Source organism: Pelobates fuscus, chromosome 2, assembly GCF_036172605.1.
Source record: "Pelobates fuscus isolate aPelFus1 chromosome 2, aPelFus1.pri, whole genome shotgun sequence".
Classification (NCBI taxonomy): domain Eukaryota; kingdom Metazoa; phylum Chordata; class Amphibia; order Anura; family Pelobatidae; genus Pelobates; species Pelobates fuscus.
The window spans coordinates 350,707,652-350,728,556 of record NC_086318.1 but is presented as its reverse complement, the minus strand read 5'-3'; the positions used below and the strand labels follow the sequence as shown (position 1 = coordinate 350,728,556).

Below are 20,905 nucleotides of genomic sequence, written 5' to 3'. Positions count from 1 at the left end.
CTCCATTTCTGGGGCCCCAACCTTTCTTTTAACATTAGGCCTGAACGACCAATTGCCTCCTCCAATAGCCTCTACACCAGGACCTCAATGGGACATTGATAATGCCGTACCATTTTCGTCATGGAACGTTGCTGGGAACATGACTGTGGTGCTCCCAGACTATTCCACACCACGGTCCAAAATCACCATTGTTCCTGCAGTTGCCAATTTATATTTCTCACATCTAAATTTACCTAACATATTCACAATGTGAGCACAAAATATATAAGATACACCTAGAAAAAGTAAAAGCAGAGAACTCTGCTTTTACTTTTACTAGGTGTATCTTATATATTTTGTGCTCATTTGTGAGGATTTGAGGAATCCTTTGTTATATCCTAGAATATAAGGGAAGTTACTTTTATTTTTATCTTTATTATATATTGCTGCACTTGGGTGGTCTATTGAGACACATATACACGTATATTCACAATGTGCTTTACATTTGAATTTATTGCTGGCAAATACAGTTTCAGCTATTGGCTCATTCTAGCCTTGATAGTTATTACACCCCCCCACCACCCTCCCACACTGAGACCCTAGGGTAATAGGGCAGTTTAATGCATTAACATATTATTTTCTGTAAAAGTTAGCACTTATATGACACTGCTTATGATATGTACTGTGCATCTATCTCAATAAAAATGATTGACAAAAAAAAAATCAACAAAAACCACAAGACCTTTTTATACAAATATTATACATTTTAGAGTTTTTTCCCCCCCCTCACATTTTGCCTTTTATAGGTTTATGTTATTGTATCATTGGGTTAGGGGTTGATTACAGAGAATTAAGTGGGCAGGGCCAGATCAGGAGGCAGTGGCGTACATACCGCGGTCGCAGCAGCGACCGGGCCTGCCACTCCAGGGAGCCCGGACGCCCTGCCGACCCCCGCAACCAGGTGCCCGCCGCCATGTGTTGCGGCCCCTGGTCCACACGTTAAGGGGCCCATCGGGTGGCCTATGCTGTTAGGGCCACCCGATGGCTATGGATTTCCATATGTGTCTCTGTTTGTATGTAGGTGTGTGTACAGTGGCGTACATACAGGGGTTGCAGCTGTGTAACCGCTGGGGGGGGCACACGGATCAGTTTTCGCACCGGGGCCCCATGGATCGTGTGTACGCCACTGTCAGTAGGTGTAATTTACAAACACATGGGGCAGAGCTGAATTCTAAGGGTAAACTTCAAAACCTCACTAGCCACCACAGCATACCTTACAACTTTGTCAGTCCACAAATATGGATACTGGTGGGATGGAGGTAAATGAAGATGCCAGTGATGCAACTGCATTACTGCCTCTACCCAGAAGGTCTGTACACATTAGTGGCAGGACAATCCGGTGCGAATACACCCCAGGCTGCTTGCCAGTATTGCAAGGCCAGCCCATTCAGGGAAGACCTTGCAGGGAGCACTGTTAATAATAATAATAATAATAATAATAATAATATTATTATTATTATTATGATTTTATATAGCGCCATCAAATTCCGCAGCGCTTTACAATGGGTGGACGAACAGACATGTAGTTGTAACCAGACAAGTTGGACACACAGGAACAGAGGGGTTGAGGGCCCTGCTCAATGAGCTTACATGCTAGAGGGAGTGGGGTAAAATGACACAAAAAGGTGGGAAAGTATTAGACTAGTGACAGTTGCAGAAGAGGAATCAGTCATAAACTATTAACAGTTTAATTGATACGCTTTTATGAAGAAGTGGGTTTTTAACGATTTTTTGAAGGAGTGGAGACTGGGTGAGCATCTAACGGAGGAGGGAAGCGAGTTCTGTACTAGTGCTCCCTGAATAGTCCTAGTGCTCTTCACATAGCGTAAGTGCTTATAATGATGTGTTCACGCAATGATTTTTGAAGACAGTTCCCTGGGGAGCTAAATTAGGAAGAGGAGACATAATAAAAAAAATTGTTACCCTGTCATTCTTCCAGGATCCAAAGTAAGTTACACCAGCAGTACTTCGATGGACTCCTCTTCCATTTCTCTTCAGCGATCCATAAGGTGACCATGTACATTCGCCATCTTTAATGTGAGCCAAAAAAGGTGTTTGTTATTTCCTTATACTTAAAGTAGATTTAAAACCTGGGCACCCTCCACCATCTCTCTGCTACCAAAAGCTCAAGACACTGAACTAAGCCCAGCTGGCAAGAGCCTTGGTGGCTGCATGTTCTGGGAGACCACCGCATCACTCTTGGCAGCATAACACACTATCGTTTGCTGATGGCTATAGTTGTTATGTAAAGTTACCTCTCTCATCTTTCATCCCCCAAAAAAGAGGGAAAGCAATTAAGAAATACCCATAATGGGCATTCAGTCAGAAGGATGTTATGTACATAAAATGAAAAAGAGCTAGGTATCAGAAAGACACATAGTAGGTTGTGTCAAGGTAGGCTACTTTACAACAACAACAAAAAGCATTTAAAACATATGCATCATAAAAAAGCAATAACAGAAGTTTTAGATACATGCGGAGTTATTTTAGAATTGTTGCTCAAACTAACTTGCCCGCACCTGCAGTTTCACACATAGTAATCACAGTAACAGGCAAGTTAGGTTGAGCAGAGTTTGTCACATAACAATAGAGTCTTACCCAAAATGGCTGTTCAGCCAGATAAAAAGTGATTTAAATAAAAAAAAAAATCAATATACATCATTTAAAAAAAAAAAAATGTAAAAAATCACTAACCAACTTTATTCGCTCTCTCTCTCGAACCGCTTAAACATCCGTGGAGAAGAATTTAAAACTGCCTATGCCAATGACCTGCACTTGACTGTGACCAACCCTTCAAACTCTGTACCACTACTCCTAACCGCACTACAAGACTACGCTGTAGTCTTAGGCTACAAATTAAATATAGAGAAGACAGAAGTCCTACCTATTCAAGTTGACCCAGCGACCATAGACGCCCTTCAAAAACAACATCCACTTAATTTCCAAGCCACTACAATGAAGCTCAGGCACCATTCTGCCTGTAGACCTCTCCTAAACTTATGATTTGAACTACACTCCCCTGATTGAGAAAGCACTACAAAATCTAAAGACCAATATCCTGGCTAGGCTGTTTAGCCTCATTAAAGATGATGAACTTACTACTGCGGTTTTTATACTTCTTCCAAGCTTTGCCAATTCCCTTTGCAATACCTGACTTTTAATGCTACAAACAAACATTGACAAATTCACTTGGGCCAATAAAAGAACTAGGATCAAATGCCAAACTCTTTATGTTCCAAACAAAGCAGGAGGTTTCGGACTACCACACTTTACCCACTATTTCCACACCGCCCAACTGGCCAAGACTCAGAACCTTTATGCCTCCTATGGCTTCAAAAATGGGTGGACTTGGAGCATATGATATTTGGGGTATTTCCACTTTCCAACCCACTCACAACTTTCAATTTTTTTCCGCTATGTCCAGATCAGGAGCTTCCTCAACACACCCACTTATAAACTAGCAAGCACGACCCCCTTAACTCAATCAGGTCAAATCCCCACATTATATGCCCTCATCACTAAGGAATTATGGGAAGGCTCCGTATCTTATATGTCATCTTGGGAAAGGGATCTAGGTCCTATTGGGTATCCGAGAGATTGGACAGCCATCTAGAAGGCCACTGCTACAGTTTCTGTTTGCGTGAATCACAAGGAACAGGCGTATAAAGCATTGCTTAGGTGGTATTTTACCCCTCCTAAACTAAAACAAATGGTAGGGAGTGGACTCGGACCGTTGCTGGAAGGGATGTTGGAGTAAGGGCACATAACAAAATTTGGCTTCAAGTTTCACAAATGACATCCAAAATCTTGCATTCCGATATCCCGCTTGATCCATGGATATGGCTCCTTTCCAAACCTCTTAAGGACACCCCACGAGCCCATAACAAGCTAATCGCTAAGATTGCATTAGCCACAAGACGAGCAATAGCAGATAAATAGGGAAACCCGGATATTCCCTCTTTGGAGACAGTAAAATGTAAGGTGAATGAAGCAAGGAAAATGGACAGCCTCTCTGCACTTATCCACAACACCACAATAAAATCTGGGAATCTTGGCTGTTCGAATTTCTACTCCCCACATACAAAATACCCATTTCAAGGGTAGAGAGTGGGGACAGAAGCAGTCAGGCAGACACTGAAAGATCTCGCTCCTGACCTCCCAAATTATTCCCTCCCATTCCTTGACCTCATCCCCCCCCCCTTCTTCCAGCCTCTCACTTTCTTCCTCCCCCCATTTTTCTCTCTCTCTCTTCCTCCTCTCTCTCGTCAAGCTTTCTTGTTCTCCCTCCTTATTCCTCAAAACCCAATTCCCGGGGAAGACATCCTCTGAATACCCTATCAGTAATGGTATGTACATCCTACCCCACTACGTGCAGGGGTTCTCAGTGCACTAACTCCTCTTACCAAACTCCACCACTCCAGAATGTACAGAGTCGCAAAAGAGCCCAAATCCAAAAACTAACGGTGCAGATAACTCCGCTCTGGGCTTGTAATAACAATAGAGAACGGTTGGTCCTCACAGTTTCTTTCTATGTTATCCCCCACAATATCTACTTCCAAATTGCTGATCATGTCTTTATGTAACAGGGTTCTGCATTATGTTATTACATTACAATGTTTCTTATGTTTTTCTTCTTTTTTTATACATTACGTAAACTTGAGATGTGTCATAGCAATAAAAAAAAAATTACAAGTGAAAAATGTAATGACAGTTGTAATTTAAGTTTTGCATTCGAGATAGAATAGGAAAGGGTCCATTGACCGCACATCTTACCATAAGTGTCTCCATTTGGGAACACAAATGAAATCTGGAAGACTTCAGGAGCTGTGCGAAAAATACCAGATGTAAAATAACATATTCAATCTGAATAGGTAGCATGTGGAACACAATATACTTAGAGCATACACAACAATGATAATCTGCTAATCATTTTAGAAGGTAATACACAAATTGTGTTAATGTTGCTTTCGAATTTGATGATAAATGTAGGCAATTTTCAGAAAAACAACAATGCATCAATATTGTTAAACATACATGCAGTCCTATAGGCTAAACCTTCATAAACCTAGGTCAGGGGTAGGCAACCTTTTAGTAGTACTGTGCCAAAACAAGATCTTGGAGAGATTAATACCCATACTATAAGTTAGTATTATGTCAGTAGATAGTGTAATGAGATTAATACCCATACTATAAGTTAGTATTATGTCAGCAGGTAGTGTAATGAGATTAATACCCATATTATAAGTTAGTATTAGGTCAGCAGGTAGTGTAATGAGATTACTACCCATACTATAAGTTAGTATTAGGTCAGCAGGTAGTGTAATGAGATTACTACCCATACTATAAGTTAGTATTAGGTCAGCAGGTAGTGTAATGAGATTAATACTCATACTATAAGTTAGTATTAGGTCAGCAGGTAGTGTAATGAGATTAATACCCATATTATAAGTTAGTATTAGGTCAGCAGGTAGTGTAATGAGATTAATACCCATACTATAAGTTAGTATTAGGTCAGCAGATAGTGTAATGAGATTAATACCCATACTATAAGTTAGTATTAGGTCAGCAGATAGTGTAATGAGATTAATACCCATACTATAAGTTAGTATTAGGTCAGCAGGTAGTATAATGAGATTAATACCCATACTATAAGTTAGTATTAGGTCAGCAGGTAGTGTGATGAGATTAATACCCATATTATAAGTTAGTATTAGGTCAGCAGGTAGTGTAATGAGATTAATACCCATACTATAAGTTAGTATTAGGTCAGCAGATAGTGTAATGAGATTAATACCCATACTATAAGTTAGTATTAGGTCAGCAGGTAGTGTAATGAGATAAATACCCATACTATAAGTTAGTATTAGGTCAGTAGGTAGTGTAATGAGATTAATACCCATATTATAAGTTAGTATTAGGTCAGTAGGTAGTGTAATGAGATTAATACCCATACTATAAGTTAGTATTAGGTCAGCAGGTAGTGTAATGAGATTAATACCCATACTATAAGTTAGTATTAGGTCAGCAGGTAGTGTAATGAGATTCATACCCATACTATAAGTTAGTATTAGGTCAGCAGGTAGTGTAATGAGATTAATACCCATATTATAAGTTAGTATTAGGTCAGCAGGTAGTGTAATGAGATTAATACCCATACTATAAGTTAGTATTAGGTCAGCAGGTAGTGTAATGAGATTAATACCCATACTATAAGTTAGTATTAGGTCAGCAGGTAGTGTAATGAGATTAATACCCATACTATAAGTTAGTATTAGGTCAGCAGGTAGTGTAATGAGATTAATACCCATATTATAAGTTAGTATTAGGTCAGCAGGTAGTGTAATGAGATTAATACCCATACTATAAATTAGTATTAGGTCAGCAGATAGTGTAATGAGATTAATACCCATACTATAAGTTAGTATTAGGTCAGCAGATAGTGTAATGAGATTAATACCCATACTATAAGTTAGTATTAGGTCAGCAGATAGTGTAATGAGATTAATACCCATACTATAAGTTAGTATTAGGTCAGCAGGTAGTATAATGAGATTAATACCCATACTATAAATTAGTATTAGGTCAGCAGGTAGTGTAATGAGATTAATACCTATACTATAAGTTAGTATTAGGTCAGCAGGTAGTGTAATGAGATTAATACCCATACTATAAGTTAGTATTAGGTCAGCAGGTAGTGTAATGAGATTAATACCCATACTATAAGTTAGTATTAGGTCAGCAGGTAGTGTAATGAGATTAATACCCATATTATAAGTTAGTATTAGGTCAGCAGGTAGTGTAATGAGATTAATACCCATATTATAAGTTAGTATTAGGTCAGCAGGTAGTGTAATGAGATTAATACCCATACTATAAATTAGTATTAGGTCAGCAGGTAGTGTAATGAGATTAATACTCATACTATAAGTTAGTATTAGGTCAGCAGGTAGTGTAATGAGATTAATACCCATATTATAAGTTAGTATTAGGTCAGCAGGTAGTGTAATGAGATTAATACCCATACTATAAATTAGTATTAGGTCAGCAGATAGTGTAATGAGATTAATACCCATACTATAAGTTAGTATTAGGTCAGCAGATAGTGTAATGAGATTAATACCCATACTATAAGTTAGTATTAGGTCAGCAGGTAGTATAATGAGATTAATACCCATACTATAAGTTAGTATTAGGTCAGCAGGTAGTGTGATGAGATTAATACCCATATTATAAGTTAGTATTAGGTCAGCAGGTAGTGTAATGAGATTAATACCCATAAAATAAGTTAGTATTAGGTCAAAAGATAGTGTAATGAGATTAATACCCATACTATAAGTTAGTATTAGGTCAGCAGGTAGTGTAATGAGATTAATACCCATATTATAAGTTAGTATTAGGTCAGCAGATAGTGTAATGAGATTAATACCCATACTATAAGTTAGTATTAGGTCAGCAGGTAGTGTAATGAGATAAATACCCATACTATAAGTTAGTATTAGGTCAGTAGGTAGTGTAATGAGATTAATACCCATACTATAAGTTAGTATTAGGTCAGCAGGTAGTGTAATGAGATTAATACCCATATTATAAGTTAGTATTAGGTCAGCAGATAGTGTAATGAGATTAATACCCATACTATAAGTTAGTATTAGGTCAGCAGGTAGTGTAATGAGATAAATACCCATACTATAAGTTAGTATTAGGTCAGTAGGTAGTGTAATGAGATTAATACCCATACTATAAGTTAGTATTAGGTCAGCAGATAGTGTAATGAGATTAATACCCATACTATAAGTTAGTATTAGGTCAGCAGGTAGTGTAATAAGATTAATACCCATACTATAAGTTAGTATTAGGTCAGCAGGTAGTGTAATAAGATTAATACCCATACTATAAGTTAGTATTAGGTCAGCAGGTAGTGTAATGAGATTAATACCCATATTATAAGTTAGTATTAGGTCAGCAGGTAGTGTAATGAGATTAATACCCATACTATAAATTAGTATTAGGTCAGCAGATAGTGTAATGAGATTAATACCCATACTATAAGTTAGTATTAGGTCAGCAGATAGTGTAATGAGATTAATACCCATATTATAAGTTAGTATTAGGTCAGCAGGTAGTGTAATGAGATTAATACCCATAAAATAAGTTAGTATTAGGTCAAAAGATAGTGTAATGAGATTAATACCCATACTATAAGTTAGTATTAGGTCAGCAGGTAGTGTAATGAGATTAATACCCATATTATAAGTTAGTATTAGGTCAGCAGATAGTGTAATGAGATTAATACCCATACTATAAGTTAGTATTAGGTCAGCAGGTAGTGTAATGAGATAAATACCCATACTATAAGTTAGTATTAGGTCAGTAGGTAGTGTAATGAGATTAATACCCATACTATAAGTTAGTATTAGGTCAGTAGGTAGTGTAATGAGATTAATACCCATATTATAAGTTAGTATTAGGTCAGCAGATAGTGTAATGAGATTAATACCCATACTATAAGTTAGTATTAGGTCAGCAGGTAGTGTAATGAGATAAATACCCATACTATAAGTTAGTATTAGGTCAGTAGGTAGTGTAATGAGATTAATACCCATACTATAAGTTAGTATTAGGTCAGTAGGTAGTGTAATGAGATTAATACCCATATTATAAGTTAGTATTATGTCAGCAGGTAGTGTAAGGAGATTAATACCCATACTATATGTTAGTATTAGGTCAGCAGGTAGTGTAATGAGATTAATACCCATACTATAAGTTAGTATTAGGTCAGTAGGTAGTGTAATGAGATTAATACCCATATTATAAGTTAGTATTAGGTCAGCAGGTAGTGTAATAAGATTAATACCCATACTATAAGTTAGTATTAGGTCAGCAGGTAGTGTAATAAGATTAATACCCATACTATAAGTTAGTATTAGGTCAGCAGGTAGTATGCCCTGCAGTGAGCTCTCACCAGGCTGCTCCATCGCCGCCTCCATCCCAGCTCTCTAATGACAGCTAGCGAGCATGGTTGCCGCGGAGACCGAAATCTGTAAACAAACATCTGATAGGCGGGCCAAAGCGGACATTCTGTTGATGGACGTCTAAACTAGCCAATCGCAAGAGGGCAAAGAGCCAGCAGCTGGAGGAAGCACGTGGTGATACAGGAAGAAACGCCGGTGTGGTCTGGAATAGAGTGTGAGTACTGTTCTCTTTGTATGTCTCTGGCCTATATGTTCCTGTCTGATATAGCTTTTTATTTATTTTAAACTTTATTTTTCTTTAAACTTGGCATATATAATGGCTTTTGTGTCTGAGATCTGCTTAGATAAGTGGTTTTCAGCTGAGCATCTTGGGAAATGTAGTACACAACACCTGGAGTGACATGTACTAGCACCACTTCATCTCGTGTGCCTTCTGTGCTGTGATCTAGATCCCTGTGGCTGTAACATAGTTGTATACATAGTGATGCTATCTAGACTGTAAGCTCATTTGGGCAGGGTCCTCTTCTACCTATTGTCTCTGTATCATTTTGTAAATGTCTCATTTATTGTTAAATGCCTCCCTCTCATTTTATTGTAAAGTGCTGCGGAATAAGTGGGCGCTATATAAATACCAATAATAAGGATAATAATAAGTGATGCATGTGCTGGCTATGTGAAGGCATTTTAGGTTGCTGTATATAAAACATATACAAACATAAGGTTTTATGAAATGCTCAGATTGACTGACTGTGTTGGAATTTCACTGAAATTCCAACCCAGTCACCGGGTATCCTGAGTAAAAGTAGGAACTACTTTGTCTTAGTATTTTTCTGCTGTTTGACATGAGGCAGAACTACCGCTGTCAAGCCTCTTTATTTCCCCCAGCTGTCACCAATGACGCTGCAGGAAAATTAGCTTTTTCTATGGAGGATCCCTTTACTTTTGTGCATGCGTGAAAGAATAGCGCTGACATTGGCTCCTGGCAGGTGAAGCTGATGAGGAGCATACTGAAGAGGATGGAGTGCTCACAAGATACAGGTTCAGGTAAGTAAAATTCACCATTGCCTGCCCCCGGCTACTGAACCCCCATTGGCTATGTCACAGGCAGGGGTCTTTGCAAAATTTCACCAGACGCTGACTGTTCCGCTTTAATGAAAATTTGAATTGCAAAATTTAACCTCAAATAGCCAAACTGTGACTTTAGATGAGTGGGAGAATGTTTCTAAATCGGTTATTTTGACCTAGATTATAGAATCTGGTTTTTAATTTGCTTCGTGAAGTGAATAACCCTCATTGTCATGCTACACATGCCTTTTTATATTGGATCATGCTAAAGGTAAATATATTTAGTTTTTTCTTCAAATGGTGTGTTTAATAAATATGTAATATCCCTATGCGTACATAGTTCACTATTCAAAAAAAAAAAATTCAGATAGTGATGATTAAACCAACATTTTTTTAAAAAACATTTTTAGTAGAGGTGTTACGTGCCCTGAGATAAGTGAATAATTTAAACTTCCTTAAAACACTGGCAATTTTAGAAGTTGGTTTTGAAAAGTTGTTCTTTCTTCACAAATAGACATTGAGCATAAAGTAATTATGGAAAAAATACATTTAAAACGGATGAGGTGATTGCCAGTGGGGTTTATTTACTAAACTGGGAATTGTGGAGAAACATCAACTGCTCTAGTCACAATGAGCATTGTCCGAAATGTAAATATAATATTTTAAACCAAAATAGCTGAACTGGAAGCATAGCTAAGTTTGGCCTTGAGTTTAAAATTCACTTTGTCACTGTAATATATAACCCTGACAGTATCTTGTTTTTTTTTTTGTTTTTTTCAAATCTATTTATTACATTGTATCATGTATTAACAGGAACAGATGGATTTTCCTGTTCGTAGGAAAGGAAAACCAAACAAGGGCGGTGGCAGAAAACCTCGGGGTGGAAGAGGTGGTTCTGGTGGAAGAGGTGGTTCTGGTGGAAGGGGAACAAGCAGGGCACAAGCAGGGGGTGGAGGAGGCGGCAGCAAAAAGAGCTCCGCTAAAGCTTGGGATGATGGAGATGACATCTGCTTCTCAAGCAAGCCAATGGTCGCTTCAAGGTAAGGTCTTTTACATTACAAGTGATCTGATGAGCATCCCCATCCATCCATGCATGCAGTCTGAGGAGGTAAAAGGTAGAAATAAGATGGCAAAAGCAAAAAAAATTAATAAATTAACAAGTAAAACCAAAACCTCTATTTTTAATAATATCACTAATAAACTTATACTCTTAATAACCAGCACATTTGTATTTTCCCCACAGAAGATAGATTACGCTTATTATTTATTTTCTATGAAGTTTAGCCTTTCCTTCTTTTTTTAATTTATTTTATATTGCGCTCTATGTACTAAAATGTGTGGATGACCACATTAGCCAATTAGAAAGATTTAAACCAGTGCTCTCGATCTATCTTGCCATCCAAAGATGCTTTGGAATGCAAGATAGATTGAGATCACTGGTTTAAATCCCTTTTACTATCGGCCTATAATTGCCATCGAAGTACAGAAAGATGTTTTCTCCCACGATTTCCCACTGGTTCAAAGTGCATGACCACTGAATTCAAGTATAGAAGCAGTCTGCAGTGCGGGCAATGGTATTTAAACCCTTTTGAGTTAGGCAAATCATCTGATATCATGACAGTCTAGGAATGTCACCTCTTAATGTTTTACCAGTTGGACTGTTCCCATGTTCATACTTTTTCACCGTTTTTTTTTTTGCATTGTTTTATTTTTACAATGCAGACCTAGCTACGCTCCTAGGCGTACATCACAACCTCGCATTAACTCTGCGGCCAGCACACCACTTCAGACTTTGCACATGACCACTGAAAATCAGGAGCGGCTCAAGGCCCTTCTACGTGATCTCCAAGGAAATGAATTGGATGCAGTTACTGAGTAAGTTGTCTTCTGCATATAAATTGTAGATTGTGTTTGCTAGTAATTTCTCTGTAAATAAATCAATGTAATCATTCAGATGTTGGTGAAAGAATAAAACCATATATTTTTAAATAAGTCTGATCCTTTTTTAGAAGAAATCTAATATCCTACCTTTGCATGTCTGAATGTAGTGTAGTATCCTCTTTCTATGTATGTATTTATAGGGAAACTATCGTGCCAGGAGAACTAACTTTGTCATGGCCCACCCCAGTGGTGCAGAAGGGGTTAATATCGCCTTCAGTCACTTACCTTAGTCCAGCACTGATGTCCCTCGGCGCTGGCTCAGCTCCGCTCAACCCCATGTCCGGCGGGGGAGACCTAATGCGCATGTGTGGCAATGGCCGCACTCGCATTATGATTTCCCCATAGGAAATCATTATTCAATGCTTTCCTGTGGGGATTCTGTTGCCCTGGAAGCATGCATAGCATGAGGACGTCCAGCGTTGTTTAGGCGACCAAAAGTCGCCTTCAAGCCCGGAAGTCCGTGTACTGGCTGTCTGGTAGACACCCAATAGAGGAGGAGTTAACCCTGAGAGGTAATTATTGCAGTTTGTAAAAACTGCAATGATTACAACTCTAGGGTTAAGGGTGATGGTAGTTTGCACCCAGACCACTTCAATGAGCTGAAGTGGTCTGTGTGCCTACAGTATCCCTTTAACATGCAAATGCTAATACAGCAAGAGAAATACCATATCAACAAACAGTATTTCTAATCTAAAAATAAGTTTTTTCTTTTAAAGAGTACTGCAGAAGTGGTTTAGTGTAAAACAGTATCCAGTCAAGAAAACTACTCCCCAGTCAAATGATGTAAACACATAGAAATGTTTACTTGTATAATTAAAAGGACACTATAGTCACCAGAACCACTACCGCTTAATGTAGTTGTTCTCGTGTCTATAGCCTATCCCCTTTGATTCAATGCATCTTTACAAGGAGATGCTGATTGGACCAGAGCAGCATTTTTCCGCGCATGTTTAGTAGCCTCCCAATGCCTCCCAATGCTTCCCTGGGAAAACATTGGATTTGCCGAGATCCTCAAGACTGATGATTTCAGCCATAGAGGCGGATTCATCCGCGGTGATACCAGTGCAGCGTGAGAAAAAAAAGTGAGTTTAAACACTCTCTTTTATTGCACAGAGGGGGGTCTAAATAGTTAGTTTAACACTGTAGTTGAGTCTTTCCTGTGTGGCTTTTCTAGTTGCACTTAAAGGGATACTATAGTGCCAGGAATACAAAGCTGCGTTTCTGGCACTATAGCTCCCTCTGTCCTACTGGCACTATAGCTCCCTCCCCCCCCCCCCCCCCCCCCCCAGTGAATAAAGTGCTAAAAAACATTTATTAATTTGCCTTATCTCAGTACCGGTGTATGTCGGCACGGAGTCGTGGCTCTGCCTACTCCTCTGTCCTGCAAAGAGCGGGCGCATTAGACCTCTCCATAGGAAATGCTTTCCTATGGGGAAAAGTTTGATGCTGGATGTCTTCATGCAGAGTGTGAGGACGTCTAGCGTCAGATAACGGACCAAAGGCCTGTTACGATGCATGAAGCCCTCTAGTGGCTGTCTAGCAGACAGCCACTGTAGGCAGACTTAGTGCTGCAATGTAACCATTGCAATTTCTCTGGAACTGCAATGTTTAAAATTGCAGCACTAAGTGCAATGAGCTGAAGTGGTCTGGGTGCCTGTAGGGTTCTTTTAAAGGGACACTATAGTCACCAGAACAACTACAGCTTATTGAATGTGTTCTGGTGAGTAGAATCATTACCTTCAGGCATTTTGCTGTAAACACTGTATATTCAGAGAAAATGCAGTCTTTACATTACAGCCTAGTGATAACTTCACTGGCCACTCCTCAGATAGCTGTTAGAGATCCTTCCTGGGTCATGGCTGCCTAAAATGCATCCAAATGTTCAGTATCTCAGGATCAGGCTACCACTTCTGATGATGTCAGCAGACAGCTTGTTTTTTTTTTTTTTTTTGAGGCAAGCAGCATGCAGACCTACAGCTCCTGGTTTTAATACAGTAAGATTTTGCTATATTTATGGAGGCATGAGAGGCCGGGGTGGCTAGATGGTGGTTTTAACACTATAGGATCAGGAATACATGTTTGTGTTCCTGACCCTATAGTGATCCTTTAAAGGTGGATGTTGCAGCTACTGTTATCCAAAGTGAGATTATTTTAGGTCATATAATTGTTTGCTTCAGAATTGATCAAACATGACATTGGTGTGGAAACATTGAAACAGTTTATTACTCCTTCCATAGAGATGTGGGATCTGAGTTAGAAGATGAATATGATGAGCCATGTTCTCAAGATGATGATGATGACGAAGATGTAGACTGTGAGAATGATGACCGTGAAGAAGAATGTACCTTTGACTTCTGGTCCTCAGCTACCAAAATTGCTCCAGATCCTTCTACCAAAGTGTTACCAGAAGCAATGATATCAACTTTTGCTATTGGCAAACTGTCTAGGTAAACGTTAAATTCATTGTCAATTTTTTTTTTTTTTTTGCGTAGTATTGTTTTATGTATTATCTTTACCTTTATACAAACAGTGTATGTTTAACCCCTTAAGGACACATGACATGTGTGACATGTCATGATTCCCTTTTATTCCAGAAGTTTGGTCCTTAAGGGGTTAAGAGTTTCTTGTATTTTTTTAAGTTATATTTTCCCCTCCCACGTTTTATGCCAGCTAAAAATTTTAATCTGGGTATTAAAATTTCTAAAAACTTTGGGGAAAGTCAGATACAGGACAGGTATTTTCATTTCTTGCTAAAGGTGAAAAAATACTGGTACTAATCCCATAGTAGTCAGGAAAAAAATAGAGGACTGTTCCGGGAATTAAATCGAAATGGAAAACCTGAGAAACAAAAAAAAAAAACAAAAAAAACTGATCTGGAAACGGAGCACTCTCTACCTCCGTTTTTCCACTTAGATTTGTGTCAAAATTCAGTGGTTCATGAATAACACAGAGTGTCTTACCCTCTGAGATTAGCAAAAGAAAGCGCTTTCACGATATCCCTCATTTTACCGTGAAGTCTATCAAGAAATCAATCACTTTAAAAAAATTATATTACTATTCTTTCAAGTATTTTATTTCCTCTCTTTAAATAAAACCTAATTTAGCTTGACTGGTTAACTGGACATTTTGCATCTACTTTTGGAAAAATAATAAGTTGATCCTAGTTTAGTTTGAGCACCTAAAATGGTTTTATATAAAACTCTACTTTTCAGAAATATTTCTGACTGTATCTAAAGGTACAATGGAAAAAGAGACCCATATGAAATATGCGCTTTTAGGAGGGTGCGGGGCTATTTGCTATGGCTATTATGTCCTGAAAACAAGCATTTTATGTGCTGGAGACAACCTAATTTCTAACCAACTAACTCTTGAGACATTTCTGCTCATGGCGGGAAGCCGAGCCGGAGGTGATCCAAAGGTTTATATATTTGACGGTATGGGTGAGGCGGCTGATCTCTCCACCGGTATTACTTTTGAAGCAAGTGGACGCAATATAGGAACCGTTTTCTAGTGTTTTCAGCCAATTTGATTAAATGTACAGTTCAACTTGTAGTCAGTGACCATAATTTGGATTGATTCAGACAAAACTAAAATAGCAGCCACATGCTGGTTATAAAACCAACTTAGCTTAATAAAAGGAAAAATAGACCAGATCTCTCTTCTTAATGTACATATTTGGATTTCTGTCAAAATGCTCTTTTATATGAGATCGACTAATTAAACTTCACTGCCTATTTTACTTAGTAAATGTAGTGTTCATGGCTTACTGATTAGGGTAGTCTTTTTTAAAAAAAAAAATAGTAAAACCACAAATATAATAAAAATTTTCACATTTTCCTTTATTCTCCAGGTATGGTTTTGACAGAGAGAGGTGTGTAGTGGCATTACAATCCCATGACAGTGATGTTGGGACATCCCTGGAGCATTTGCTACAGCAGTGTTTTTCGGAAACTTTCGGCATCCAGACAAAGACTCCGAGGGCTGCTTCCGAAGTCAGCATGGAGGATTGCCTAGCGTGCCGGCAGGAAGAGTCTTTTGTTCTGAGCTCAATCTGTGGAGATAAATTTATTGAGAGAATCCCAAACAGAGTATGGACTGTTGGACTAGAGATGGAGTATCTGACAAAAAGACTCCAGACTCCTCGTAAACAGGAACATGCTAAAGATTTGGGGAATAACAACATTTGTAGATTTTTCCAAAGAGGAGAGAACTGCCGCTTTGGATCAAAATGCAGATTTAAGCATACTGCTCCAAAGCAGATTGTCAAGGATGACTCTCACCTTAATGTCTACAGGGATAATAAATATTTGTATGAGCTGGAAATTCGATTTTTGAAAGACAATAAATACCCATACCAGGCACCGCTGATTGCGTTTTACTCTGTCAATGAGCACCTCCAAATGGGATGTCGCCTGCATATAGCAGAGTACCTTTATGAAAAGGCCTTGACCATTGCACAGAGCGGTGAACCTGCAGTATTCTCCCTTGCTAGCTGTTTGGAGGAAGAAGATGAAATAGTCAAGTTACTTGCCAACACTCATCACAGATACAGCATCCCACCACCTCTATTTACAGCCCCCACGGAAACCAAGAAAAATCCACCCATAACCATCAACAAACCAATTATTCCAGAGAAACAATCTATTCCAAACCGTTCATCAGAAGGTATGTACATCACTGCCATGTTATATTGAAATTTCCTTTTCTAATTGTTTGTGTCAATCATACCAATTGCTGTAAATTGTTCTGATGGCCTTGTATGCCAGGCAAATTTCAGTGTTGCATGTTTTATTACACATTTGCTTTGACCTCACTGAGCAAAGATCATCATCACAGGGAAATTAAGCATTGTCCGTGAAAGGATGCTGAGGGTTTGCACATATCGAGAAAAGGAGCTGTGGGGATATATATGTGATAATAATAGTAAACAGTTGAGAATTGCCCACTATTTCAATTCTCAGATCCCAAAGATCGTTATCGTGTAAATGAAATGTATTCCATATAAATAAAATCACAATTTGTTATAAAAATAGATACAATTTATTGTGACAAATTAAATAATAATAATATGTAACATGTGTGATAATAATCAATGAATATTCAGTATAACATGAGTATGCAATACATTTCACTGGTTAACACAGCCAATTGTCAAGACAATGATTTATGATGGGCTTCACAGAGAAACGAAAGTGAAACTTACACACACACAGCTTGCAGCTTAAGGCCATAAAACTTTAGCGGACAGAATAACCCTTTCAATGCTGGCTAGACCTCCTTGGTAATTAAGATCTATTCTCATGTAATTTTAAATAAAATAACATTTAAACCAGCTCATTAGTCATTTCCTGGAACCATCCAATAAGAGTAATCTACCATGTTCTATAAGCAGAATTTTAACTTGCCTAAACAGATATTTTATCTTATTTTAGAGCAAATCAATACACCTGGATAAATATCACGATATGCTAACATGTGATATGTCACATTAATATATATAATTATTCCTTTCTATCTGCAGAATAGAATATTATAACTATATATTCTTTAGTAACTAAGATTTCTAAATATCGAAATCTGATCGTGATTTATCCAGTCATATATCATGCTATTAGAACATTTTAATTAATTTAGATGAATTAAATGAAACCAGTATAATTACCAGTTGAGTAGATATTTTCATCAGATTAGTAGGTAGTCTCAGGAACTGAATGGATGTGTGATGGTGTGTAAGATATTCTGCGTGCCCTGGAGTGGATATCTGTCATGGATTTCTCTGCATTGCCCCCGACTGCTCACCTCTTTGCTTCCTTTGCATCTCTCTCCCTTCCCTTTGTCTTAACTTTTTAAAGGGAAAATTCACTAGGTGATAGACCAATAGAAAGCTGGAGGTGTGGTTACCTTCCAGATGGCAATTTAAGTATTTTGTCTATAGAGGGCAGTCTCGTCCCACTAAACTTTCCTATCCAGGAAAGCGTTAACTTTTCCTGGTGGCTATTTTGACTAATTTAGCTTATCTTTATGGTTATCTATAACTTATGTTTTCTGTCAGTTCAAAGAGTTTCTTTGGGCTTTCTTCAGACTATGTGTCTGGCAAATTCTGCTATAATTTCTAATATGACAGTTATAACTAAGTATGACCCCTAAACTTACAATGGGACGATATACAATATCGAAAGTAAAATTAAATGATTTAATCTACTATGTCACAAATGTCTGGGTTTAGAATTGATTATATTCCATTAGCATTTAGACAGTCTGTCCATCCCCCGTTCTCATCTCTTATCAACAGGTTTGTATATACTAAGCATTCCTTTAGCTCTGGCAAAGTGGTTAGTTTTACAGAAGGGATAGAAATCTTGTGTCTTTTGTTAGCTTGAAGATAACAAAATGGAGTCTGCTCTGTTCAGAATGATTCAGGCAATATACACTTTAATTTCTTTCCTAGCACAAAATGTCTGCCGATATAAATACCCTGACAGAGCGATGCAAGTGTTTTTTTAACGATCAATAAACGTATGAGTGCTGGCATATCTGGCCGCCTCCCATTGCTGAAATCTTACTATATATTTAAGTATCCGCTCATTATCATTTAATTAAACAATGACCTGGTGCCTCACTTAGCATTATTATATTGTTTTTGGTTTTTAATCTAAGCGATGTGCCTATAATTTCAGCACTTTTTACAAGTCACAGCAGTTATAAACATGGATAGTGAACATTAACCTAGGCAAAGAGCAAGTATTTTTTTTTTTATGCCATGTAGTGTCCCTTTAACCCCATCGAGAGTGACAGGGACACTAAAATATGCATCAATTGGTTTTGATTTTGCTGTTTTTAAGTTCATAGCCTATTCAGAAGTACATTTCTCAACTAATTGAACCACGCTAAAAGGGTTAGTCACATAGTGAAAACCACACTGACTTGGAGCATTTATGTAATTTGCCTTTTTTTGCCTTAGTTTTGAAATCTACCCCTATCAGCTACAACTACTTTTATGAGAAAGTGGAAATTAAGGCCAGGTGAACCTTGAAGCAGGCCTAGACTGGCCATACCAATGTTTGTATTCTCCATATATGGCACTGGCCCACTGTGCTAAGTTATGCTGAGCCCCGGCAATCCTGTAGTTCATAGCGAAACCAAATCTTACCCTGTGTTTATGAACATACAGAACGTGTGTTGGTGTGGCTGCAACCTACACAATGAGCCTTGGTTCAGTGCAACTTAGCCCAGTGAGTAACACTACATTCCCGGCCTTATCCACTCTAGAGAGTAGCAAGACATTCTCAGCTTTGTCTACTCTGGAGAGTAAAGTGGTATTTTCAACTCCATCTACAATGGAGAATACCTTGACATTCTCATCTCTATCCATTGTAGAGAGCAACATGACAATTTCAGCTCTGTCTACGCCAGAAGTTAACATGGCATTCTCAGTGCTGTCTACTCTAAAGAGCATTACAACATAACCAGCCTTATAAACTCTAAAGAGTAGCATGGCGTTCTCAGCCATAGAGCCTTTCACATGTCAATATTTCCCTTTTCAGTGAAGAAGGAACCAAAAATGATCAAGACAGAGGTAAATAAAGCGACCTGTACGGAAGAGATTGATGACTTGGACTTGGAAACTGTGCTGGTCGAGAATGAAAGCTATGTTAATCTGAAGAAAAAACAGACCAAGAAATACAACTGGTCCCCCAAGTCTTTTCATATTGAGAACGCCAAAATCTGCACAAACTTCCGTGTCAAGCAGGTATATTATCTTAACCTCAGCTGTTGATGAATATGAACTGGGTTAAATAAAACCTATGCAGTAAAATACCCCCCTAGCACTGCCTGAACTCTTGCATGTAATTTGTTCTGCAATTAAAATGTTATTGAGAAGATGGCATGTAATAAAATAGAGACAGAAGCCCCATATAAATGAGAATATAAACCTGGAAGTACATCAAAATGGAGAATATATGGGAGAATTAAAGATTAATAACTGTGAAAACTCAAAATAATGTTATTACTTGCAAAGCAGGGATTCAAAGAAGGGGCCTGTAAATTTTTCTGAGGAGTTAGATGCCTCCTTTTTTTTTTTTTTTTTTTTTAAACTTTGAAAACGATTCAATCCTTGATTGATATACCTCTGCCTCACCCAATCTCTGCACTTCATTCTAGGTCTTTGTTTTTCTTGCCTTATTATTTTTCAGTTTTATCCATTGTATATGCTGTTATTGATTTTTGTAACATGGGTAATACTGTTACCTATTTTCTTTAGTCCAACAAACGCTACCAGGCAATGCTGCAAGAGAGGCTGAAGCTTCCAGCATGGGAGAAACAAGACACAATTCTTCAACTACTATCCAGGCACCAGGTTCTGGTTGTGAGTGGAATGACTGGGTAAGAAGCCTAACTCTAGTCTTGTAGTTAGTATAATGCTGGGATTTAATGGGGGAACTTAAAGTTTCATGTAAAATATTTCCATTCAGGGACCAACCCTGTTAATAATCACGAGTAGAGAATATTGGCTGCAGCATCTATTTTGATACACACTTGGTGTTGTGATTTACTTTTCTCCGAATTTTTGGATGTCATCTGAACCCCAAGATGGAACTGTAGGCCATAATAAATGGCATTATGGCCATTGAAGAGGATGTAAGGAGCGTCTGGGTGGCACAAACGTCAACAGATGCCATCACTATTAGTTCTATATAGAAACACTGTGCAGATCTGGCTGCATGAATGGCCAATTTAGAGGACAGGGCTAAAGCCAAGAATGTGAGGATCAGGGAGATACCCAAGGCTATTGCAACAGAAGAGCTTCCTAAGGCCAAGAAGGCACCACAAGATGCCTCAAGGGATGTGTTACTCCACTTTATTTGGGACTCTGATAAGAGTGCCAT

General features: G+C 38.1%; 2 protein-coding genes across 3 annotated transcripts in view; one reads left to right on the top strand and one right to left on the bottom strand.

Moving 5' to 3' along the window:
- The window catches only part of MORN2 (MORN repeat containing 2), a 33,542-nt gene extending 24,520 nt beyond the window's left edge, over positions 1-9,022 (bottom strand). Inside the window, exons 1-3 of the mRNA XM_063443626.1 lie at positions 9,002-9,022; positions 4,813-4,863; positions 1,963-2,069 (exon numbers count right to left, since the gene is read on the bottom strand). Of these exons, the coding sequence (XP_063299696.1) occupies positions 1,963-2,069; positions 4,813-4,863; positions 9,002-9,014 (171 nt within the window). The 5' untranslated portion in view covers positions 9,015-9,022. The remainder of the gene's footprint in view (positions 1-1,962; positions 2,070-4,812; positions 4,864-9,001) is intronic.
- A 191-nt stretch (positions 9,023-9,213) lies between these two features.
- DHX57 (DExH-box helicase 57) overlaps positions 9,214-20,905 on the top strand; it is a 34,067-nt gene continuing 22,375 nt past the window's right edge. The window contains exons 1-7 of one of the 2 annotated variants that reach the window (XM_063443625.1): positions 9,214-9,225; positions 10,890-11,116; positions 11,799-11,951; positions 14,255-14,464; positions 15,868-16,682; positions 19,562-19,767; positions 20,281-20,402. In XM_063443625.1, the coding sequence (XP_063299695.1) occupies positions 10,896-11,116; positions 11,799-11,951; positions 14,255-14,464; positions 15,868-16,682; positions 19,562-19,767; positions 20,281-20,402 (1,727 nt within the window). In that variant the 5' untranslated portion in view covers positions 9,214-9,225; positions 10,890-10,895. Of the gene's footprint in view, positions 9,226-9,906; positions 10,056-10,889; positions 11,117-11,798; positions 11,952-14,254; positions 14,465-15,867; positions 16,683-19,561; positions 19,768-20,280; positions 20,403-20,905 lie in introns of those variants that run through there. The other variant, XM_063443624.1, reaches the window with a different exon arrangement.